At 41.4% G+C, this 26,579-nt stretch overlaps 1 protein-coding gene across 8 annotated transcripts in view; it reads right to left on the reverse strand.

Moving 5' to 3' along the window:
• Nucleotides 1-234: 234 nt before the first annotated feature.
• Nucleotides 235-26,579, reverse strand: part of VPS8 (VPS8 subunit of CORVET complex) — an 88,585-nt gene continuing 62,240 nt past the window's right edge. For 4 of the 8 annotated variants that reach the window (XM_083443178.1, XM_083443176.1, XM_083443179.1 and 1 more), the window contains 7 exons: nt 25,869-25,951; nt 17,888-17,968; nt 14,969-15,138; nt 14,151-14,319; nt 9,200-9,310; nt 6,016-6,096; nt 235-5,535 (listed from right to left, as the gene is read on the reverse strand). In XM_083443178.1, coding sequence (XP_083299304.1) covers nt 5,386-5,535; nt 6,016-6,096; nt 9,200-9,310; nt 14,151-14,319; nt 14,969-15,138; nt 17,888-17,968; nt 25,869-25,951 — 845 coding nt within the window. In that variant the 3' untranslated portion in view covers nt 235-5,385. The remainder of the gene's footprint in view (nt 5,536-6,015; nt 6,097-9,199; nt 9,311-14,150; nt 14,320-14,968; nt 15,139-17,887; nt 17,969-25,868; nt 25,952-26,579) is intronic. The other 4 variants (XM_083443180.1, XM_083443182.1, XM_083443183.1 and 1 more) reach the window with 1 other exon arrangement.

The following is a 26,579-nucleotide window of genomic DNA, read 5'->3' on the forward strand; positions in this document are numbered from 1 at the left end:
TGGCCATTAATTCTGCCCCCCCCCCCCACAAACTGAACATTTCTGTTTAAGGAATGTGCCCCCTCTTGTCTTCTTTATTTCACTTCCGACTGTCTTGCAACAGTTTAACAGATACCCATCTTGAGTTTGAAAGCAGTTGATAGTAGATTTGACCTGATCATGAATTCTGTAAATGGGGCAAAGATTGCAGCTCATCTTAAGAGTTGTTGTTTTTAAATAGGACACCATGCAATATTGTCACTGTGACATCAGAACATTTTACTGGGTCAGCTTGGGGATTGAACCTGTATATAGAGCATCCTTCATCACTTGAATTATGACTCTTCTCCACGGGTACAAGGACACAAAGACATATTACTTATTTGCTTATACCAATCACAGAACAGAGTATAGTCAGTGGCAAACAGATCCTACTGCTAACCCATGCTGATACAGAAAAGTTTAAAGAAATACCACACCAAAGGTAATATAAGATTAGGATAATTGAGAGTTGACTGACTTATCTGAACACTTGTAACTGAAATGGGTGAATGAGAATGACATAAAATAGATGTCTCCCACACCATAGATGTTTCCCAACTTCTGCCTACACAAGTCTTTTCTCCATCTATATTCCAAACATTGTAGCCAGAAGGTCATAACTGTGTGTTCATGTACAAATTTGCTTTGGGACATGGCTGAAATTGCTTTGCTGCAGCCTCAAGAAAGGGCATTTTTTAGATTTCTAAATGCAACAGAAGGTAAAAGGGTATTGTGCTGCTGCCAGTCTCAATAGGGCTTTTTAAATCTAAAAATTGGTGGAATTCTTAATACTCTATTGGATTGGCTAATCTCCTAGCTCTCTATTAGCTCACTGTGCTTCCACATCCTGAATATGAAAGCGCCCTGCTCTAGCACAATTAGCAAAGACCTTGGGCAGCTTAGCAAAGTTATTTTTATCAGTAGAACCTTCTCTTTCCTCTTTGCAAGTCATTTACAATGAAATAAGATAGATGAGTTCTTGCTTATTCCGCCAGTTAATAGAGTGCTAGACATTAAACAAAGATGAACATCCTACAACGAAAACATATTCAAATCAGCCTATCCTACACAATCAGGATTGCTTGATCATATTTGGCAAAAAGGTTCTTTTTCTCCTGGTTCTTTTTTGGGGGGGGTGGTTATGAGTAGTGTGAACAGCACTTTCTCAGAGACAATACTGGAGGAATGGTAAGACAACCTGACTGCTAAAAGAGAGCAGGGGAGGGGGCTTGGTAAAGGCAGGAAACAGGAGGGGACATGAGAATCATGCATTGCATATACACAGAGGCCAGATTACTCTTCCTTCTATACACGTAAAACCAATAAAGTATTTTCAGCATGATTTAGGCATTAGAATCCACAAGCTCAGGAACTAGTCAAAATAGATGATTTATAATGATTAAAAGGCAGGGGATTGGCACTGCTAGAGGCATCAAAGACTTGAGTTAATGCTACAGAAACTGAATAGACTATCCTTGTGAATTATAAGTGGAAGGAAGCCATTATTCCACTTTCAGAAATACACACAGAGTGATCAGTAATAGTAATAATAAATTTTGTGTGTGTGTGTGTGTGTGTGTTTATATGAATGAGTTTAAATAGTAGTTACATTCTGACAAAGCTAGCCTGTTAGTCTATAGCAAAGGCTCAGAGTGGGAAAGACTTAAAAACTAGTCCCAATAGGGAAGAGTTTTAAGGAAGGGTGCAGAGACCTTCCCCATGTGCAGTTTGGCCCAACAGGGCATGAAATCTGGAGTCAATGTCTGCAGCTTAAAGGTGAACACTGAGAAGTGCGAGCTTCCCTAAGGACTTCCAGCGTCAATAAAAAATTTCAACCATTCTTTTGCTTAAAAACACTCTTCTCTTGTATGCAAGCTGTCCATTTCATGCTGTCGGCTCGCTCCTGCCCTCTATCCTCACTCTTCCTCCTGAACTTCCATTACACCAAGGATGAATAAATAAAGCACATTCCCACTTATAAGGGACAGTAATCAAGCCAAACTCTTGGCTGCCGGGGCAGGGGAGAAGAGGCACAAAGAACACACAACAAAGCCTATTTTTTGAAGGATGCTTAGAGAAGTAGTTGACTAGCACCTCAAATCCTTCCCCTGCCAGCACATTCTGTTGCCACGACTGTCATTTCCTCCACCGTTCTTTTGGCATCTAGCCTTGCAACTGAAAGAACAGTTGGCATCACTTAGTGGGCCAGGGGCCTCCAGTTGTTAAACCTTCTGCTACACAGTCTCCAAATAGCAACATTATATTTGGCAGCTGGTTCTGATCCAAGTGCTTGGTTGAACAAGACTACTAACAAATTTAAGACATCACACTACTATGCCTTAACAGGGATAAAGCTCCATTGAACTGAATGGGCAGGATTCGCCTATTGAGCTCATTTGGTGGAAGCCTTGCACAAGGACTTCTGCTTGCGCAGCGGGGCTTTTCCCCTCTCCTCTCCTGGTGCGTCACCTGAAATTGGCTCAGGGCGGGAGCACAGTGCATAGGAGAGCTGGGATCACTCCATCGGACTGGAAGAGCCTGGTGCTGAATTCCACTCAATGGGTCCTGCTTATGAGCATTGCCCTAGAAGAATGTAAGTGGACCCTTACTAGGTAAAACTAAATGCCTATCTCATCTAGCATCCTTTCTTTGTACAGTGGCCATCCAGATATGTCTTGGGAAGCCCACAACAATCTCTTTTCATACAACCATATCGAGTTGGAAGGGTCCACGAGGATTATCTAGTCCAACCCCCTGCAGTGCAGGAATCTTCTGCACAGTTTTAACAGTGTGGTGTAGAAGCATTTCCCTTTGTCAGTCCTATTCAGCTTCATTTCATACATCCAGGTTCTAGCATTATGAAGGCGCAAGTAAAACTGGTTATCTATCCACTTATTATCCAAGCATAATTTTATAAGCCTCTGTTATGTTTTCCCCTTACTGCCTATCTTCTAAACCAGAGGTCAGCAAACTTTTTCAGCAGGGGGCCGGTCCACTGTCCCTCAGACCTTGTGGGGGGCCAGACTATATTTTTGGGGGGGAAATGAACGAATTCCTATGCCCCACAAATAACCCAGAGATGCATTTTAAATAAAAGCACACATTCTGCTCATGTAAAAACACTAGACAGGCCCCACAAATAACCTAGGGATGTATTTTAAATAAAAGGACACATTCTACTCATGTAAAAACAGACTGATTCCTGGACCATCCGCGAGCTGGATTTAGAAGGCGATTGGGCTGGATCTGGACCCCGGGCCTTAGTTTGCCTACCCATGTTCTAAATTAAACAGACCTAACACTGTAACATTCTCTAATTTGGGAGCTGATCAGCTCTTTCTCATTTTGGTTGTATTTTCTGAACCTTTTCCAGTTCTCCAATATCTTTTTTGAAATGTGGCAACCAAATGTGTGGTCATACCATACATTTATATAATAGCATTTGATACTGGCACTTTTATTTAACTTACCTACTGCAGAAGCATTTCTTACTAGAATGGTAAGCATATTTTGATTAAGATCAAGAAAACCTGTTTACTAGGAGTTGGTATTCATTTACCATAAAATCAGTGGTCACCTAGGTGCCAGAGATCTTGCTTGATTATATAGCATGGACAAACATAAGCCAGGACTAAGAGGCATCAGTTCAAGAGGAGGCAGAAGTGTTCATACATATTTATACCTGAATACTTGCACAAGAAGAATGATATATTCACAGCATGATTACAACCCCCTTTCCACCAAGGGTGCAATCAAGGATGATGCTGAACATTTAAATAGGTAAGCTTTAACTGAAGAGGATTAGATCAGAAAATGGGTACCCAAGGCCTCATTTCATAATAATCCCACATCAACGAATGTTTTAAATAAATAAAATTGTATGCATATAACCTTTTCTCAATTTGTGCACTCCAGATGTACATACCTCTAGCATATGAGTAATCTGCAGCCATATGTGCATCAATTTCATTAATGCATAGTGGAGAACCATTTGCATCCTGAGAAAAGATGAGGGAACGCAATACACACTGCAATAACCTCTGGATACGGCAGTCAGTAGCAGGTCACGTGAAAAAACTGCTTGATGTGCTTTTTAATGTGCACTTGTTCTCCCTTTGGACAGGTTATCACAAAGACGGGAAACCCTTTAAACAAACAAAGGAAAACTGCCAACTATCAGCTTTTGGAGATGTAAGGACATTAAACAAGACACTAGTGGGAAGCTTATGCTTTACCCTGTAGGACCAGGGAAAAATCACCTTAAATTCATGTTAAAACCCATTCCTGTTGCAGGCTGCTAATGATGCCCTATCTACACAGAAGACAGCGAGAGCGGGAGAGGGGTGGGGTGGGAATCATAAACCACCATCTGAAGCCTTTCCTTTAATTCAGTATAGAGTTCATAATAGATAAATGAGCTAGGGGTGGGGTGGGATACAATGAAAGAGGATGTCCTTTCCATGCAGCTTGGTAACTCGGCAGCAGCAGCCGCCATCATAATGATGAATGTGCTGTTTTCTTTTGGTACGCTAGAAACAGTGAGAGCTCTGTGGAAATGCTGGCACACAGCTAGTGCAGGCCTTACAACACACACAAGCTGGCACCAAATATTTGCCACTCTCAAGTTGGCTGAGTACTACATTATAATGTGCTTGGTTAGCAAAATTTCTGGTTCAGGATGCTAATGAGTGGCACTTTCCTGGAATAGCATCTGTCACAGCAAACCTTCTTGAGCCGCTAGCACAAGGGCCAACAGAGATTTACTGCAATGGCTAGAATCAGAGGAAGAGCTAAAGCAATTTCAGGAAAAAATCATGCAATTGGGGCATCCTTGGCAGTTCTGCCTCGCTTGGCTTAAGTTGGGTTCTCTGCATTCAGCTACCTATTAGAATACTGACTGTAGAGTTTCACAGCTTGTTCTAAATTAAAATGAGAGAAATGTCAACTTTGGATGACTGACATTTGTTGTATTCCCTTGGTTTTCTTCTCTAAGGGAACAGACTCCAATTATTTAAATAAGCTCTGGCTGCAGACACTTTATCCCTGGGGCTTAGTGCAGCTGCCCCAAGTACTGTTGTGTTCAGCTCCAGTGACGAACAGCATAGGTTTGACAGAGTAGTTTATAGCTTTCAGCAAAGCCCAATGGAAACAAGACTGAGAGATATTTTTTATGTCCCTTCTGCTTTGTTAAGCAAGTCACAGAGGGAAAATAATAGCTGGTCCTTACAAAGTTTCCGCATTGTTGCAACCTCTCATCTACTAAATACAAAGTGAAGTTCTCAGGAGCTTGTTCCACCATCAGGAGTACCGTCAAGTACTTTTCACGGTGCTGTTCTCATGCCCTGGAGCCCCATCAAATAGAGATTAGTCTTCCACTAGAGGAGGAGGAGTGAGGTGAAGTTGGAAGGTCTCATTCTGGAAGACACTATTCAGTGCAGAATCACCCTGGGAGATATGGAGGACCCCATGTTTTTCTCCACCACGGTCCCGTGAGAGTTCAGTCAGAAGAGCCAACTACAAAACAAAAGAACACCACTTGGTATAGTGTAGGTAACGGAAACCATGTGAGGAACATATATTAGAGAGGGATGTGAGCAGTAAAAGCACTGGCCTACTCAAAGGGGCAAACAATAATTTAGTACAAATAAAAAATAGCAAAAGTTGCTAATCAAAAACTACTAGGTCACAACCTCATCTACTGAGACAGCATTGACCAAATCACATAAAATGCTCCAGCTGAGTTATAAAAGTAGGGGAAATGCTCTTTTCAAAAGTCAGCTGTGAAAGAAAGGTGTGCTTTGAGGAAACTAGACTCTCTTTTGAATAATCAAAAGAAACACACACTTCCAGTGGGTATGATGAACTTACTTTACCCCTGAAGGGGATAATACCCTTTCTTCCCTCCCCAGGTATCATCCTTGTGGTATATGAGAACACACCTCCAAACTAGTACAAGTTTTACTTCATTAAAAATGAGACATAAAATTATATTACCCTTGATGTTCCTCGGTAAAGACGACAAAGCTGGTCAAAAGCTTGAGCTTGCTGTGGATCCAAGATGGCCTCAGAATTGGTCTATGAAGAAGTATTACAATGTCACCAACACAAAACATGTACATCAACCAGGGCCTCTACACTCTAGTGTCTTATCAGACCTAACTGAGAAGTTCAATTACAGAAAGTTGGAGAAAACATGCTTCTACCTTTGACCCTGGACCAAACAAATATAGTTAATTCAGGACACCTTGCCCTATATTTTGACCTAAACAAAGCCAGAGAATATCTCATTAAACTAAAAGATAAGCAAGTTACTATGAAAAATGATATTTTATGTCTGCAGTAATAAATATATTCTAGTCAATTCTTGTAGTATTTCATTTTCATTAAACACTTTTTATTTCATGCTCAGAACAGGCAAGGGCAGGAACAGGAACTGTGCTTGCCTGATATACAAGTGATGCACAAAAGCTGTTGTTCTAGGAAATTCTCAACTTGCTGTTTTTAGCTGGATATATAATGTGCGTGGACTGGAATGCAGCTGGCCAACCTCACTGGCCACTAGCCAAGAAACCTTCTGAGTCATATCAAGAGCTGGAATTATACAACATCTGGGTGTTAGAAATGGAAAAATGGGTTCCTCCAGGCCTTCCTGAATGTAGCAGCTTGCTAGACACCCTTGTTATGTAACTGGGTGGACCACATCCAAAAAACAACAGTTAAGAGGCTCCAATATGCCATATGTAGCAGTACCTAGTGTTTTATGCTTCCTATCTTTTATATCTCCTTCATGGATCACTGCCTTGTCGTGCCGAAGGGGCTTGAATAACTAGAGAAGCTATGACCTATGCCATGCAGGGCCACCCAAGACAGACAGGTCATAGTGGAGAGTTTTGACTAAACGTGATCCACCTGGAGCAAGCCACCAACAAAACTCCATGGACAAAAACAACAGGCATCTGGCAAATAGAAGGGGAAGAAATGGAGGCAGTGAGAGATTTTACTTTCTTGGACTCCATGATCACTGCAGATGGTGACAGCAGTCACGAAATTAAAAGACGCCTGCTCCTTGGGAGAAAAGTGATGACAAACCTAGACAGCATCTTAAAAAGCAGACATCACCTTGCCAACAAAGGTCTGCATAGTTAAAGCTATGGTTTTCCCAGTAGTGATGTATGGAAGTGTGAGCTGGACCATAAAGAAGGCTGATCGCTGAAGAATTGACGCTTTTGAATTATGGTGCTGGAGGAGACTCTTGAGAGTCCCATGGACTGCAAGAAGATCAAACCTATCCATTCTTAAGGAAATCAGACCCGAGTGGTCACTGGAAGGACAGATCCTGAAGCTGAGGCTCCAATACTTTGGACACCTCATGAGACGAGAAGACTCCCTGGAAAAGACCCTGATGTTGGGAAAGATGGAGGGCACAAGGAGAAGGGGACGACGGAGGACGAGATGGTTGGACAGTGTTCTCGAAGCTACCAGCATGAGTCTGACCAAACTGCGGGAGGCAGTGGAAGACAGGAGTGTCTGGCGTGCTCTGGTCCATGGGGTCACGAAGAGTTGGACACGACAAAACAACAAACAAAATCTTTTATATATTCACAACATTCTTGTTGGGAAACTCATTATTATTCCTGATTTGGAATTGGGGATGGAGACTGAGTGAATTACTACTGCTTTGACTAATCACTCTTTACCAGCAGGTCCCAGGGCAGGTTACAACAATTTAAAATTCAGCATTAAAAAGTTAAAACATAATAGTCACAGGAATAGGACGTGTCCTAAAAATACACATTTCAATACGCATGTCAAAGGCCAGGGTAAAAATGTGCATCTTCAGCATTTGCAGAAAGCTGCACACTGAAGTTGCCAGGTGTACCTTTGGGGAGGGAATTCCACAACTTAGTGGCTTGGCCAATACCAGGGAACTCAATTGCCCAGGTTGAAGCAGGAAGAAAGAGTGTTGCATTTGATTAACATCATCAAGAGAAGATCCAAGAACTCATCAAGATTGAAGGAAGAGCTTCATCTTACACAGGCAGAGGCAAACTTGGCCCTCCCTCCAGATGTTTTGGGACTCCAAATCCCATCATCCCTAGCTAACAGGACCAGTGGTCAGTGGTGATGGGAGCTGTAGTCCCAAAACATATGGAGGGCCGAGTTTGCCTATGCCTGATCTTACAGAATAAAACACGGTATTGTTGAGCTACTCGTCCTGTCCTGTCCTGTCCTGTGCATGTGCTTACTCAGAAGTGAATCCACTGCTGAATGGAGTTTTCCTCCAGAAAAAGTGTGCACAGAGGTTGCAACCTTAACGTGAAAATTATGTACAATTTTAAAGGAAAAAGAACATTTAAAAATCAGGCTGCAATTTCAGGATGACTGGGAGAAATTTACTGGTTTGGTGCAAAAGGTTCCTTGTCAGAGCACAAAGGCACTTCCTTTTGCATAAGACAATCCCCAGTTGCTGCTGATTCCTCCCTCCATCCTGCTGCAAACCCCCCCTGCTCATCGCATCCCACATTGTCTTGACCCTCAAGAACAGCTTTTAGGGGAGAACAAGTGGCTGAAGGGGGAGACCAGGCAAAGCTCCACTGTACAAGCGGAATAAGCTATTCTTTTCTGGATCCAACCCATCATTTAACAGAGCAATTCCAGTTAAGATTTATATCCACAGATTATCAATATTATAATACTGACTAACAAAATTATGATCAAGTATTGGGACTCAACTGTTCTATGTCTTATGTATTTTCTCCCCTCTCCCTTCTCTTTTATTTCAGTTTAGTGTATTGTGAATATGAATAAGGACTTTCTTTTGAGCAATCTTGAAGGCTCTGCTTGATCTTTTTAAAATAGTTAAAATAAAGAATTCAACATAAAAAGAACTATCAAGGGCTTATTTGCTGACATTTACTTTCACAACTCTCCAGGTCCATTTTCCACAATTTTTTAAAAATGGAGAGTGAATAAGAATTTGTACTACACATTAACTCTCCATGTGCCAGTAGCTTTCCAAATCACAGATACTAACAACTACAAATCTACTGCTGCTATGTGATCTATTGTCTCTCTTTAGAGACCTGCAACAAACACATACACAGAAGTGGAAGGTAATTTGTTCTTATCCAAAGACAAGAAAATGTAACATAACTATCTCCCCTTTGCTGTTTCTTACTTGTGTGTAACCATCAATCAGATTGTTCTTGGGGCTGATGAGCTGATATATTGCGGGCAATTTTCCTGTTGTCATGGAAACGAGCACTGCAGGGCATTTTCTTCCTTTTAACTAAACGAAAGCTTTTTATTCAATGCTGCTGGAAATCTCTTAGCCAATCTGACATCTGTGTCATTACACAGAGTATAAATGCCGAAACCTGCATGCATACATTAGGCTGCAGTTTTCACTTCAAACGCAAGGAGCCAGCTAAGCAGCTAACAACAGGTGATGCAGATATATTAGCTTGCTCAGAATCAGGCTGAATTGGATTACATCCTATTTGCAAAAGTGACTTAGCAGCCCTTTTTGTAAGTCATTCTAAAGAGGTTTTATTTGTTCGTTTGGAATCTCGCAAATGTGACATGTAATCCTTGAAACAGAAGTTCCCGCCTCAATGTTTCTAGAGTCTAGATTCAAAGAATCTGTTAGAGATAAGAATTTCTAATCCTACAAGTATATGCAAATCTCAAAAGATGTGAACACTTCTTTGTGGCTCCCAGTACATTTCCGAGCACAATTCAAAGTGTTGGTGCTGACCTTTAAAGCCCTAAACGGCCTCGGTCCAGTATACCTGAAGGACCACCTCCATCGTTCTGCCCGGACACTGAGGTCCAGCGCCAAGGGCCTCCTGGCAGTTCCCTCACTGCGAGAAGCCAAGTTACAGGGCCTTCTCGGTAGTAGCGCCTGCCCTGTGGAACACCCTCCCAGCAGATGTCAAAGAGAAAAATAACTACCAAACTTTTAGAAGACACCTAAAGGCAGCCCTGTTTAGGAAAGCTTTTAATGTTTAATAGGTTATTGTATTTTAGTGTTTTGTTGGAAGCCGCCCAGAGTGGCTGGGGGGACCCAGCCAGATGGGTGGGGTATAAATAATAAATTAGTAGTAGTAGTAGTAGTAGTAGTAGTATCCTGCAGTACACATCTAGTTTCTAGTTTCTATTTGCCTTTTAAAGAAATACAATAAGCAGTAAGGCTAAAATAAGGATTACTTGCCTGTGTTATTATGCGAACAGGTTTAAGTAACTAGAGCTAGATGTTACACTACACAATTCTAGTAGTGAGAACAAGAAATGGTCTACAGAGTCACATCAATCATCCTGAAGCCCAGAAGTCAATCATCCTGACAAGCAGCAGGTTCAAACTAGCTCACTAGTCTGTCAGGAAAACATTTTCCCAGTACAGCTACCAGCTTTTCTTAATAGCAAATGCCAGAGATCAAGCTGGGAATAGTAGCTGTTCCTCCGTGTTCCCATTTCCTGGTTATGTGAGAAACAGTGCAATCTTATGTATGCTTACTTGGAAATAAATCCCACTGGGTTCAATGGGACTTACTCCCAGATAACTATGCAGAGGATTACAGCCAATGTCTCATTTCAGCTCCAGTATCTTCTCTCCCCTTTCATTCATTTTTGTTTTCTCAACCACACTGTGTAGAGTGAGCAGAGTGGCTGCAGGATTTTGTTTCTTCACACACCATTAAGGAAGGGTTGCACACTGATGATTTTATACATTGATTCCAAGATGTGAAGAATATGTGCCCTATTATCACATGATGGGAACCTATGACTGACTGTATGTTTCATATATGAATGGAGTGGCAGCTCACATGCATGAGACTTTACAATCTTATGTATTCTACAGAATTTTCTGCAGGACTTATGTTTCAGTCTTAAACTGCAGGACTTATTGGCCAAATATGAAGTAGTTCTTACCTTTGTACAACCACTATACATCAGTGTAGGTGAGTAATGAACCAACAGCCACATAAAATGTATTTCAGTCAAATAAATACCAAGACAGTCAAGCTTACATATTAAAAAATATATATCCAAGTGAACTCTTGCCTTCAGCAAAGGTGTATATACATACACAGTGATCTTCTTCAAGTCAAGATTGCAAAGGCAAACAAAAAATTATTTCAACCTAGAGTCATGTCAATTCCATAAAGATCAATGGCAGAGTTGAAAAAAACACAATGTTATTTGGCAAACTGCAGATAAATGGCAGACACAGTGACAGATGAAAGGCCTGGAATTTATACTCAAGGCAACATCTGTCATTGCATTGACAAACTTATACTTCGGTTTAATCTGGAAAACTCTCCAAAGGCTCCTTTAAAAAAGAAGGCACTTTCACATAAAGCCCAAGAAGATCTGGCTTAAATTAACAATCAAAGGCCCCAGAAAAGCACAGAGAACTAGCAAAGTTTCTCATGCCTTTATGTTTTTTTCTGTCTCAGCCTCTGGTATATCCTCTTCAGAAAGTGGCAGTTACCTTCAATTACTAGGATCAGTAACTAGGTTGAAATAAATGTTCTAACATGCACACAAAGCACAGATTAAGACGCCTAAGAAGAGAGACAGAAAGACCACTGCAATAAGTCACCATTGGTGGCCTCCAGTCACTCTAAGGGAATTATTGGGGAAGCTGCCTCACTATTAGCCTGTACAATCAGTCCATAAAGACTAGGTAAGCATTATCCTCTTCTAGATAAGTAAGTGTGTTTAGAGGGAGGCTGCCTCCTGTACCCCCAACAGAGATTTATGCTGCTGGCTAAGTTGCCTTGGGCTGAAATGGTCTGTGCTGCCATCTGTCATTTCCAAAATTGTTCCTGCTGGCGGTTCCTGGCTGTGCGCAGCTCCTGCCTGGAGCAACCTGCTACAAACTCAGTCTGCTTTTCTATCTTTACTCTGCCCTTCCTCACTTGAGCTGGAGAGGAAGGGTGGGCAATGCTAGTACACTTGCGCCTGTTACAAAGTCCAGTTACGGTTATTTTCAAGAACAAAAGCCGCATCACATCCCAGCCAAGTGATCGGGAGAAAACTGCCCTAGGAATTAAGTTGGGGACAACCTCTTAGGAATGGAATGCGAGCTTTAGAAATACACTTAAAACGCTGAGTCCTTAAAGCCACTGAATGTTCATACACCCATTTCTTTAAACCACCCATTTCCTGGCATACCCATTGTTTTTCAATATGGCTGATGAAAAGGATGCTCACAGGAGAGAGGGAGGGAGAGATAAAGAATAGAGTGTGTTGGGTTGCTGTCAGTTCACATATAAATCTCAACACTACTTCAAAATTCAAGCTGACAGTCCGTTTCAGAGGAGCAGAAATGGTACTAAGAAATATACTCCAGATGCTTGGTGGCATTTCCCAGCACTAATGCATTTTTGCTCAAAGCATTCTAAAGAAAATATAACACCCAAACTCGGAACTTTACAGGTAGTCCAAGAGTGCCCTCTATTTGACCATGAACAAACATATTTTAAGTATAAAAAGAAGCCCTGATGGATCAGACCAAAGACCTATCTAGTGCAGCATTTTGTTCCCATAGTGGCCTTTGGGAAGCCCATAATCCATAGAAAGGTATCTGATAGAATGACAACAGAAGGAAAATATAGCAGGATTATACATAGAATTCACTAAGCCCAAACAACGAAGGGTTTGAAGCACTGTACTATGTTGTAGGGGACCTACTACAGCAAATAGTATTATCTTAGACTGCTGGAGGACTTTCAAGTGTCCACCATGTTCTCCAGTTTCTAACAGCTGAAGTGCATTAATTTTAAAGCTGGCAGCTTAAGATGCATGCTACAAACAAATAGCTCATTGGAAGGAAGTTATTTGACCATTAGAGTGTTATTTGAATTACTTGTACTTCAATGTAAATGGAGTAAAGCAATGAAGTCACTAGAAGAATCATTGGTCAGGACACTTAATTCAATGCAAATCTGTTCTCTGTTCAAGTTGTTGTGGAAACAGAGTGCCGTCAAATCCCGAGGCCATGAGATCTTGTTGGATAGATACATCAGGCATTCCTTACAATAGCTACAAACATCGACTCCCACTGCAACCATCCTCTGGCTGCATTGTATATTAGTCCTCTCTCATCCAATTCAAGCGTACAACATTTATACTCTAAAATCAGGATTTTCTACTACTTTGCTTTAGCAGCTGGATTACTTAAAGCTTCTGAATTATCATTAAGCAGCTTGCAAACTGAACATGAGTCAGCATTGTGATAAAAAAAAATGCCAAATGCAATTTTGGGAGGCATTTAGTAGAAGCACTGTATCTAAAAAGCATTTTCTACATTTTAATTTTTCAATAAGGATGTTGTGCTCTTTCACACACAAATAATCCATGATGAAAACTGCACTGCGGGAAGGATTTCTCTCCACTTGGAGTAATTCAGACATGAGTATGCACAGAATCCACTTTAACTTGACCCACATATAAAATCACAGAGTTGAAAGGAGCTCGAGGGTCATCTAGTCCAACCCCCTGCAATGCAGGAACCTCAAGTAAATCATACATGACAGATAGCCATTCAACATATGCTTAAATCCCTCCAAGAAGGATGGTCCACCACCTCTTGACCACCTCTGGAGGAATGTTATACAAAAAAGCAGGACTGTCAGAAGCCATGCTGTCTCCAGAGCTTCAAAATCACTTCCACAACCTCATCTCAGACACTGATTCTTGGCCAGAGGAGCAAGAACAGCAGTTGCAGACCTCAAAACACACCAAAGTGGCAGTTGAGGGTTCAGTGCACATAATGATTCCTGCTGCTCCCCAGTATTTATTTTCATGTGTGCCTACAATTTGAACGAATGCCTTGTCTACTACGACGCATGGAAGACTTTTAGGTTGCTAGCACGTGTGGAAAGCACTCATACAGCACATGGCAAGAAGCCATCATTTGCCTTTCATTGTTCCATAAATAAATGCATGTCCCATTTTTTAAAAAAACCTTCAATTCAAACACGGCAGGAACTTATCAAGCCACACCAAAAGCTTCTTGAATGATGGAAGTGTAGACAAAAGAAGCTTCATTTTACTGAGGTGCTCCTAAACTCAGGTATAACTTCAGCCTTCTAGGAAAGGTTCACTTCTGCAAATCTTACCTGTGCCAGAGATACAGGAGTTCCCTTCTTCATTTCTAAGCAAGCACCGCTTAGTTTTCCTCCTTTGTTACTTGCATTGCATTTAAAACAAGTCCATCTCATCTGACCGTCTGTTTCAGTGCCACACTCTTTACTCAGGAGGCAGAGAGAATGGTACAAGTGGCCACAGCTGTTACAAAAAAAAGAAAGAAATTTAATTGCACACATATATTAACTAGATGCTCTGCACACCAGAGCACATTTGTTTTGTAAAATTAATTCTAAATAGGTTCCAGTAAACCAAATGTCACACTACTGTCAAGAGAAACAAACGTATTTTAAAAGACATTAATCCTGCAATCCAAAACACAGAGTAAGAAGACCCTTTTAATATAGTGGAGTAAGCATACTTTTGTCCATTTATTCTCTGTCACAAACATTTTCTGGATCTCTATTTGCCAAATGACCACCTAACGATTAAAGAGAAATTAGTCTCAGTCATCTATAAAAGCCCTTCAGAAATACTTGTTTCTGTTGGCTAAAAGTCTCATAAGTTTTACATTCGGGGGGATTTTAAATTCTTGAGATTAGAATTCTGGAAGCTTAATCAATGTTTTAAATTTTCTATATTGTATGTTTTATTGTTGTAAGCCGCTTTAAGATCAACATGATGAAAAGTGGGATGTAAAATTTAAAAATAAATAAAAAATACAAACCCTGAAGGCATACAGAGCCCATTAAATGAGGCCCCCTCACAGTGCAGCAAGACAACAACCAGCTCTATGTATCTTAACTATATTAAACTTCAGGACCTCTTATTGCCTTTTCTCAACAGTTACCTGAAGACTATGATTTGGTCAGCAGTCTCTTGTCTTCTCTTGTACTGCTGTAGACAAATACAACAGTAATCTTGCTTGGGGTTCAGCCCTCTAGTCACAGATGCTTTCAAATTACGTAAGGACCAGTGGAGGTCATGGTTGAGTAGGTTGGTTGTAGTCTCCAAGAGAGTCTGATCAAGCACAAGGACAATACGAGAAAGACATCACTTAACCTGTTAGCCATGCTCCATAAATTCTGCATGTGGCAAAAACATCTCATAGAGATTAAATGAGAAACAACACTTTTAGGTATCTTAATGACAGATCCTGCTATTTTATACATAATATATGCTGTCAAATGTCACTGTGTGGCCATTTTATAACAGGTCAGTCTATAGTGCTGTAATTGGAGCTTATCCAATAGAATGGTGTCTTCCTAGCTCGCACATTTTGAGCCTTCGGGCTAAACCAATTTCGTTTTTGTGTAAAGTGGAGAGAAAAACAAGCTATTCTTATGCTAATGAGAAGGTGTTTGGGCTTACAACAGAGCTCAAGCATAAATTGGACCCATCAAAGTGATACTCTAAAACAAACACACATAATGTTTAAATGACATAACACCACCACCAGCCACTTACAATATGTCTGCATCATGTGCAACACCCCATTGTACTGGATGGGCTCCAATTGTAGAACTTTGTGTGGTTAGGGCTATCATATTGAGGATACAAATGTTTATCTGTCAAACTTGCATGCTACCCTTCCCCATAGAAGTTCAGGCGGCGTGCATGGGATTATCCACATTTATCCTTGCAACCACATCCGCCAGGTGCATAGATGACACTCCCTGATACCCAAACCATGGTTTGGCAACCAGGTCCAACCAGGCAGGCTGTTCCCCACCTCCTTCCCCCTCCTCTCATTCAGGCTTCTCTCCATCACCCCTCCGCCTCCATCTCAATCTTTTTAACTTTTGGAGACAGCTTGTTTCATCTATGTGAATGAGGGTACAGTTGACTTACAACACTGAATTGTAACACGCCATGTAGGATTCCTTTGAGGGCAGCCATGCGCTCTAAATGTGTGGGGTATGGGTATGACCTAGTTAATGCTTACACTCACCATACAATCATAAAATTGTGAAAGGGACCCCAAGGGTCATGTAATCCAACCCATGCAATGCAGCTTTTTGAAGATGACTGCCCCATCCCATGCAAAACTAGAATATGTTTGTGTGATAGTTATTTGTTTCATACATTCCTGTGATTTATGTATAGTGCTATTGGGGTTGGCTCACACGCAGACACACCTATCCTACACAGAAGTGTGTATGCACAACAGCAGCACTGGGGGGTGGCACCTCCACTCAGTCTCCTAGCCAGCAACTTTCTCAGACTTCCAGCTTAGTACCAGCATCACTGGAAGAAAGCAATATGGAGGCACCCTAAGCAAATTCCTAATTAAATGCCAGAGCAATGCAAGAGTTGAATATGGCAGAGAAGACTCCCAGCTACAGAACTTTAAATGGTACTGAAGTATGCCTTCCGATGGCTCATGAAAGCAAATTCCCAGCGAGGAAATTAAATAAATTCCTCACACCTCCTCATGCCCAGAGGGGCTGCGTCTGCTGATGAGTTAGTGCCATTTCTCTCTGTGCCTCTTCCCCTTCTTCAGAGCAAGCTACAAAGGTGGTTTTGTGCATCATACCTGGAAATCACAATTAAGAACTGTCTTGCTACTTTGAGAATGAGAGGAGAAGCCTAAAGCTCCCAAGGGAAAACATGACTGCAAGGGAAGCGAGGAGTGAGCTTTTCTTCGTTCTATTCTGGGCTCAAAAATGGCTACAAGACTCTCCTATTGAGAATACATCCAGGGATCAAAAGGCTAAGGTATAAATAGCAACTACCAGTAAACAATCTACTCATCTGAAAAAGAAAAAAAAGCAAGTTTCCATACTATCACGGTCATAGAGGGAAGATGGTTTCTGACCAAAGAAATGGGCTCAAAAAACTAGAAAGATATGCTTAGATTTGCTCTAAGTGTGGTAAAACAGAACAGAATTTCTCATGTGATGGCACAAGCAGGGGCCTTCAGTAAGTGGGGATCTGATCTTTTATAACTGCCATTTTAATTATTGTATATTGAATTTGGTTGGATTTCATATTGTTAGCTGCCCTGAGCACCCTTCAGGGAGGAAGGACTAGGTATGAATTTAATAAACAATAAACACAAATAAACTGCATTAGATAAAATTTCAAAATGCAGCTCCCCACTTAGTGGGGGAAATTGAACGATGAGCTCATCAAAGCAGGGGAAATTAGTGGCAAAATTCTGGTGAGAGAAATATTCAAAGGTAACTCCTCAGCCCAAGGTGGCAAGATGTACTCCTCACTGCTACCACCACCTCACCTGGAAGGAAAGCAAGCAACAGAAGCACACCTGTGCTGTGAACCTGCTCCTTCAGAGAGCATGATCATGTCCAGAAGAAACAATCCTACCATCCCCAAGGCAGCTGTTTAGCAAGAACGGTAGATTTGTTGCACTGCACATTGTCTACAGAGGCCTTAAGGTAAATAAAAAGCAAACATGAAGTGAGGGATAGACCTCTGCTTGAGATCCTAGGCAGCTTCTACCAGTCAGCAGACAGTGCCGAGTTAGATAGACCAGTAGTCTAAGTTAGTATAAAGGAAGCTTCATAGGGTATCTGATAACCTACAGGTACTGTCATGTCCAAGACAACAAAAACTTGCTTGTTAACACATGCTTTCATCATACCTGGTGGAAGATTCGTTTAATAGGCAATTAACTGTTTGGTTAATTAACACAAAGGGGATAATGTGGATAACAGCACTCAATTTCTCTTCCATTAGACAAAAAGCCCTTCAATTTTTAGGCAAGATCGCTTTACCTTAGTAGGAAGAAAAAGCCCATTTTACTTACTTGTTCATAATTAAAGCTGTCTAGCATGCCCAGAACAAGACCCTGAATTTCTCCCAGTTTTCCTCTTCCATAGACTGGATCCTGTAAAAAGTATTGCAAGCCGATGTTAATCAACTTCAGTGAAAACAAACTGAAAAACTACTACACACACCAATGCCAGGAGGGGAGGGGCAGATAAGGGGAAATGTTTGGTTAATAGCTATTGACTTCTCTGGCTGCGATAAAAACATACAACCTCTTATCTAATCAAACTGCTAGTGCATGAGAAACAGAGAGATCTATATCTTCTAAATATAGTCAAGTGTTTGTTCACATAAATATTTCTCTGCGACTGAAGTAACAGCACATAACTCAGATAACCCCAAATTCACTCAGGGCAGATTCAGAAGACTATGTGGAGGGTGGTGCAAACCCCCACATTCTGGATATGCAGTAAGCTTACCTGTCAAAGGTTCTCTTAGTTCGTTGATTCCAAGGTTGCTTCCCAACAAGGTTTACTACAAGGTTCCAGCCTAACAATGCTCCCTAAAAGACCTTGTCCTAGAGATGAATCTGTTTTGCCCAAAAGGGTTTTCCTATCCTTCCAAGCGACTGAAAGGAATGCAGTGAAGAGAATGGAATTTCCCTGCTGAACTCCTTGATTCAATAAGAATTCTTTTCTAAACAATTTTTGGTTTGGTCATGCATGAGATCTAATTAAAGCATGATGACATATTGCCTCAGGAGAGAAAGGTCAACAGGATTTTCATTATTTACAGTTTTATAGTAATCTTGTCTCATACTTTTTATAGCTCTCTGCTTTCCATTTTTTAAATCTGCAGCTCTTGCAGGAAAAAACTCACACCCAAATATGTTATTGAAATATGTTCTAAAAGCTTAAAGCAATGCAGCGAGATTACATTTTTAGCACATGGGAGCTGAACTCAGTTTTAAATTTAAAGTCAACACTTGGGCTTTTTAATGTAGCAGGAAAAGGCAGTGTAAGAACCAGTGGATGAACCAGTGGATGAAAATAAAATATGCAGAAATAAAATGTTTTATTCAACAGTAAGGACGAAGGTCCGTATAGTAAAAGCCGTGGTTTTCCCAGTAGTGATGTATGGAAGTGAGAGCTGGACCATAAAGAAGGCTGATCGCCGAAGAATTGATGCTTTTGAATTATGGTGCTGGAGGAGACTCTTGAGAGTCCCATGGACTGCAAGAAGATCAAACCTCTCCATTCTTAAGGAAATCAGCCCTGAGTGCTCCCTGGAAGGACAGATCCTGAAGCTGAGGCTCCAATACTTTGGCCACCTCATGAGAAGAGAAGACTCCCTGGAAAAGACCCTGGTGTTGGGAAAGATTGAGGGCACAAGGAGAAGGGGACGACAGAGGGTGAGATGGTTGGACAGTGTTCTCGAAGCTACAAACATGAGTCTGACCAAACTGCGGGAGGCAGTGGAAGACAGGAGTGCCTGGCGTGCTCTGGTCCATGGGGTCACGAAGAGTCGGACACAACTAAATGACTAAACAACAGCAACAAGGACGATTACTAAGATGCGGGTGGCGCTGTGGGTTAAACCACAGAGCCTAGGACTTGCTGATCAGAAGGTCGGCGGTTCAAATCCCCGCGACGGGGTGAGCTCCCATTCCTCGGTCCCTGCTCCTGCCAACCTAGCAGTTCGAAAGCACATCAAAGTGCAAGTTGATAAATAGGTACTGCTTTGGCGGGAAGGTAAACACGTTTCCGTGTGGTGCTCTGGTTCGGCAGAAGCAGCTTAGTCATGCTGGCCACATGACCCAGAAGCTGTACACCAGCTCCCTCGGCCAACAAAGCGAGATGAGCGTCGCAACCCCAGAGTCGGCCACGACCGGACCTAATGGTGAGGGGTCCCTTTACCTTTAAGGACGATTACAGACCATTTAAGGAGAGTTACCTTTGGTGGACAGGGATAGATATACTCTACAATACAAATTTTATGGAGAAACATTAGTTTTGCACAGTATGAGACTAAGTTGACTGGACTAATCTAGAAGACTCAAATACATGTCAACAGTGCCTTATAATTAATGACCTAAAGGAGCTTATGCTACTACCTGTAGAGATTAGAGAGGAGTGATAAAAAAATTAAAGGATTAGATGGCATATTCAGGATTCTTCCAAGTGCTGTACATGACAATTCAGAATACCTGAAAGCCACATAGATTTGTCCCTGTACTCTAGGGACTTGGGGACTAGCTGGATCAGCAACAGTGGCTTAGTCCCAAACATCAACTGTTGTTTTAAAGCACTTTCCCTCCCTTTCTCTTGCTATCCTTGCTTCCCACACCTACAATATGGTGCTAGGTTGCTATGCCACGTGCAGTCAAAGCTGCTTTTTGGACAGGCTCTGAGCATAGCTAAAAGAAACATAAATGATTATGAGCTACAAACGAGGCTACAAAATCCCCATACACGCCTGTTTGGTTGGGAAGCCTCTACATTAGGTTGTTAAGTTTCCTGTTTAACAAATGCACTCAAGTTATAATTTTTACTAGGTCAACCTAAACCTTCTCCCTGATCTGCAAGGAAGCAGTGGCGCATACCAATGATCCATTCACACAAAGGAAGCGGAGTCTTCTGGGGTCACATTCTGTTTTCAGTAAGTACTTTTCATTTTAGCATGCATAATTTAAAAGCGGCAGCATAGAAAGTGCATCATGCTGAGGCACCATATAAATTATGGAGAGTAACTGGGAAGTCTGGGCCCTTAGCACAGCATGTACGTGATCCATGACATATAGCAAGCTATTTTTATCTGTTAAGCGAGCCAGCTCCTCTTTTCTGAGGCACTCAATTCAAGAGTGTGCACATGTCAAGGGACGCCAAGCGCTAGTTAGAAGGGAAACCGAGGAGGACAGAGGAGCAAAGAGATGGCAGTGAAGACTGTGACATGTATGGATTGCTCCAGACATTAATCCCAGCTGACAAAATGATAACACCCCAGATGTCTTTTTAACAAGCTACAGGAGAGGTGGGGAACCTTAACACCCATAATAGCATGGAACCAGGTTACCTGAAAGACCCACTTCTTCCAAGGTACTTACCCAGACACTGAGACCCATTTCTAGATCAAGTGAATTTCTACTGGTGGCTATTTGAGAAATGGCCTTTTTCATGGTGACACCTTAGTTAAGGAATGCCCCCCCCCATGCTTGCCTATCACGTTCTTTACTCTTTTCATTACCAGGTGAAGATATTATTTTTAGATTCCACTGAATTTTATATTCTTTTATATTCTGCTTCTAGTGTTGTTGTTGTTTATCTTGTTATACTGTTTTACTTGCTGCTGCTGAAGTTTTTAAATTTATTTTTATTTATTGATCGATACGATAATCTTTGTTGTCATTGTCCCATACAGAACAACGAAATTGAAAAAATCTACATCAGACATTCAAAAACCAACAAGCCTGCTCTCCCAGCTATCCCAGCCTGGTTAGCCCCCTAAAAACTCTGATACCCCATAATTAAATACAATAGACTCCCATAGAGACTACCTTATACTGTGTTTAAAACCAAAATTGCATTTGAATAGAAACTGCTTCTCAGGTGGCTAGTCCTAGTCTTTATAACCCTGTACCTTCTCTTCCAGAAGGCAGAAGCTGAAAGAGATCATTTCCGGGGTGCGCACTGTCCTGCACTATCTCTGCAGCTTTCTTACGGCACCTGGAAGCACAAATTTGATCCAAGGTGGAAAGAGTGCACTCAATTATTCGCTCCGCAGTCTTTACTAATTGTGTCAGGGAACTGCCATCAGCTCAGAGGTGAGAGGTGGAAGGGCAGCTGGGTTACAGGGAGCCTCCAAAGATTGTGAGAAGCAGCACTTCCTCTGCAGAGGAGGGAAGCCCCGCCTCTAGTGGGGAAGGGATACAGGGCTCGGAGGATGCAAGAGAGAGCCAAGACACCGGGCATGAGCAAAGTGGGGGGGGGGGGGAGGCAGGTCCCCCTTTAGCCACACCCTCTCTGCACAATAGGTTTACAGGCAGAGAGGGGGATCAAGAGTTGAATGGGGGTCAAGAGACTACTCTGCTGGGGAAAGTTTAAGGACCGCCCACTCTCAGATTCTGCTAGTGACTGAGCAAGACATGGAACTGAGACGTTCTGCACTGTAAATGTTTTTGCACCAATAATAAAGCCTTTGAAAAGACCAGTGGGGATCTTGCCTGTTTGCTCTCGAGCAATCTCCCTGGTAGGCATAACAAATTGTTTTGGTTTTTTTCATGTTTTGTTATTGTAAGCAGGTCAGAGAACACTTTCTGGAGCGGCATGCAGATGCTTCTTATAAAAAGGAAGCAAATGACCCCCAGAGGAGAGGTGCCTCAAAGACTCTGGGTTTCCCAAATGCTGCTGGTAGACCAGGAACTGATATTACATTTGAAACCCTCATTTGAAAGCCCTTTAAACTAGGCAGGCAGAGTAGGTCTACACCCAGATAAACAAGCACATTCCAACTCACGGATCTTTAATTACTAGAGATCAGGTCAAATCAAGCTGCACAATATTTTAAAAAGTAGTGTGAATGAGTAAGTTAGCTAGAGGCCTTGCACTAACCAATTATGGTGCAAGGAAAATTGATGCCATTTACATGTTGTGTTTCTTTACTTCTCAAACAACACATGCAACAGGTTATATAATTATAATAATTATATAGCTTAGTGCCTAGCTTAGTGTTCTACTGGTTAGTAGTGGAAGTGAAATATATGCAAAATGAATTTTAGCTTTTATACTGCTTATAATGATTTGCCCACAGTTCAATTCCAGCAGCTATAGAATGCTCATTATCACATTAAATAGATATTCTATGCTTAAATGTGCTCAGACACAGCTTTGACTTTCCTACAGGCATAGGGAAATAAAGAATCTTAAAGTTTCCTGCTTCTGGAACAGGGTATACAGTGAGAAACCACAAGATATCTGTTTTAAGAACATTCACAAGGGATTATGGCTTTGTGAAAGATTTAGCACTTTACCTTTCATCTCTATTTAGATACCACTCATCCTCTTAATGGGATAATACTTATCTTAATGTCCCCAAAATTCACTTAATATTGCCCCAAAGCATTTCTTTCATTTTCCTTTTGAATTAATGTTACTAAATCCTCTGATGAGTCAGATTTAGAATTTAAATCTAACATTAATCATATTTAATACTGTTTCAAATGAGTAACTGTAAAGTAAATGCAATGTGAAATCATAACCCAGGTATTTTTTGCTGAAAACAGCTCTATAGTATTGCTATGGCATGTGGATTATACCTATTTAAAGCAAGCAATAAAAAAATGTTATTGCCTTTCTTAAAAAACAGACCATTACAAAATATCTTTCTAAGCAAAGAGACAGTTCAATAGTTCAGTCTGTTGGAATGTTCTTGCTATTTACCTTAACGCAGGCAGATCTTCTACCCACAGGGCCCTCCTGCGGCACAACAGGTCAGTGCATCTGGCTGTTAACCAGATGGCTGGTGGTTTGAGCCAATCCAGGGATGGCGGTGGGCGGGATTCCTACACTGCAAGGGTTCCCTTCCAACTCTACAGTTCTATGATTCTAAGAAATGCTTACCCTACCCACAAAACTAATTCATTTCAGGGCATACAGAACAGCCACCCCAAATCTGGCACTCTTCAGAAGTCAATGGATTACAATTTTCATTTAGTGTTGCCATATGTCCAGAAGTTCCCGGACCTATGTAGAATACTGCAGTTGGCAGCAGAGTCTGGGCAAAATGTCCGGGAAACTGCTGATGTATAGCCCCCCATGACAGCAGTGGCGTTTTTGCCGGTCTTCCATAAAAAATAGCTCAAAAACAGTTTCACAGATAGAAATGTGGCAACCCTATTTCATCATCCCTAAACATTGGCGATGTTGGCTGGAGCTGTTGGGAGGTATTAGTCCAGAACATTTCAAGGACATCAGGTTGGGAACGGGTCATGTAGATGATATGCTGTGTCAGTCCAACATTTGCTAAGTGGGTCTGATATATTATTCAAGTGCCAGAAGTAATTATTTCCATCAGCATCTGACAACACCAACAGAAAGTGAGGCCCCAACCAATTGTGCTGCACATATGCAGCCTGACGCATGCCGTCTCAGGGAGTTATCATTAAAGCAAACACAAGATCAAGAAAAGACTCCTATTCTGAAAATGAAAATGGGGCATAGTAAGTAAGTTGTGCTGCTAGGTCTTCTAGGTCTTCGGTAACAAATAAGATCATTCTCCTGTAACGAACTGATTGGTACCAAGGACTTTTATCCTCATGTAAACGCTGTAGCTCAAACTAACAAAAAGCTTGTTAATTCAGATTCTTCAGGTTTTGATTCTAGACCTATGCCACGGAAGGTATTTTACCTAGTCTTTGAATTACAGTTGACAGCAAGACACTTTGGTATGGGAACTACTGTTCTGAGGTCCAAAATACAACTAAAACAAAAAAATCAATGGAGCTGGAAACTAGGGACAGAAGAGCAAAAGAAAGTAGGCATCAAATTCACACTTTGCCTTTAGAAGCAGAAACTAGAAACTGGTAATAGTGATTAGGATGAGGAGAAAGGCAGCTGTAATTTAGATGAAATAAAAGCAGTGCCAATTTGAGTCCCCAGAGTAGTATTTCTCCCAAGAACTGAAGAAATGCTAGATAGCAATTTTACAAAAATATTATCAACCTAGATAGCATGAGATTTGGTATTATAAATCATCCACAGAGAAGCTGTAGCGCATCTCAGGGGAATCATGTGTCCAATATAAGGCAAATCTAAAAGCCATTATTTGATACACAACAGTAGGCTTCTGTTTTAGTAGAGGCCACAAGCAAGGCACATAATCTGGACATGGAGCTGCTTTTTAGGTTGTATCTCCAGCAGGGAGCATTGATTTTGTAAAACGTTTTCCAATAAAAGGACAGCAAACAAATATGGCTTTGGCAAAACTAAATATGGGGATGAGAAAGCCATTTAAAGTTAGGCTTTGTTGGATTAAGAGCTAACAAATGCATTGTTTCTTACGTGGTTTATAAAATGCAAATGGAACACCCTGAAATGTGTTCTGTTTGTTTTAATTATGTTTTATTGATCTTCCAATATAAAACATGCAAAATACAGAAATCAGAACAAACCTCCTCCAGTCAGTTTTGTTCACCTATGAAGGAATGTACAGAGACCCTGTAACTTTCCCTAGTTACTTCTCAAGGGAGAAAAAAGTAACCACCTCGACTCAGGAGTGGAGCATCTATTGGGGCAGAACTGCAGCCTTGCTGCCACTTGTACTAAGAGGGGGAAGACAGAAGTACACTCGGGGCTATATAAGTGCATCAGATTGGCTCTTCCACGCTGCCTGTGCAGCCCTGACCTTGCCACCACCTTACCTCTCCCTCTCCTAGTAAATGAAAGTGATGTTGCTGCTGGGAGACTACTGCTATGGCTCTGCCAAACTGGGCAAACCAGTCCTTCCCTCGTGACCAAGGAGGTAGCAACTGGGAGAGGACACAGAGGCTTCATGGGTGCCATGGAAGACTTCAGGGCACCATGTTGGTGACCCCTGATGCAAAGCACGAGCTCCACTCACCAAGGTATTCGTGTTTATAGTAACTGAAAGAGGACAAAAACTTGTGTAACATTTAGTTTGAACCTCAGTCCTTCACTTACTTCTAATTCTCAGATTCACTTTACTCCAAGTATGAAAGTCTTAGCAATTTTAAAATTATTTTCTACAAAAGGCTACAAAATACCCATCCCAATTCCTATTGGCAGCAGCTGTTTTAATAACGTCAATCCTTCTCACTGTACAACTTTGACTTTACTCAACACACCCTCTGCCACCACCCACAAAACCAGAGGTAATGAGATGAATTCACAGATATTAACATAACGTATCAGGCAAATAAGTAATACCACTTTATACCACGACTTAAGCATGCACATATAAAGGCATATTTCACTTAAAAATACATTATCAGTACATTATCTCACCTGTAGAATTTTCTGCAAGATCAGTGGCAGGGCGATGAACGCTGCCATGTTGTTCAACACTTGCATCGTCAAGTTCTTCAAAACTGGTAGAACAAATAGATCAGAGTCATAACTAACAGGAGCAAATGCTATTCCAGTGTGTGTGTTTTTAAGTCACGATATCTAATAGAAAATAGATTCTCTGGTGCATATGGATGGTGAATAGAGACAATTCTTTTCTGTGATTATTTAATTTCAGATGAATTTCTGTGGTGCCTTAAAGAAATGCTCTCCCAGTTTAGAGGTATTTCCACAGAAACTCCTCAATATTATATCCACAGGGAGAAGGGCAATTCAGTATCTATGTCTTAAGGCAAAGGAAAATAGAGCTCCTGAAGCTTTAATGTTGAAAAATGTTTCCCATGTCATACCCCACACATAATTCAATGCTCAAATTCATTATTATCACTATGGAAAAGAGGAACAGAGAGAAATAACCAAGCTTCAGAGTACAGAAACAGAAGCCAATATGCAAATGCACTCATAACATAACAGCTGCGAACTGGAGGACCCTCCTGAACAAAAGGTGAGCAAAACCCTCCTGCCCTAGGAGTCTTCATATGGGAGCTGTCGCTAGAAGAACTGTGAGGGGGATTTCTGGTCTTTTCTGACAAGGTATACAAGATTTTGGGGAGGGAGGGAGTTGCTGGGCACCAATGAAATCAGTTTTGG

The sequence above is a fragment of the Podarcis tiliguerta genome (assembly GCF_965153285.1).
Source record: "Podarcis tiliguerta genome assembly, chromosome: 5".
NCBI lineage: Eukaryota > Metazoa > Chordata > Lepidosauria > Squamata > Lacertidae > Podarcis > Podarcis tiliguerta.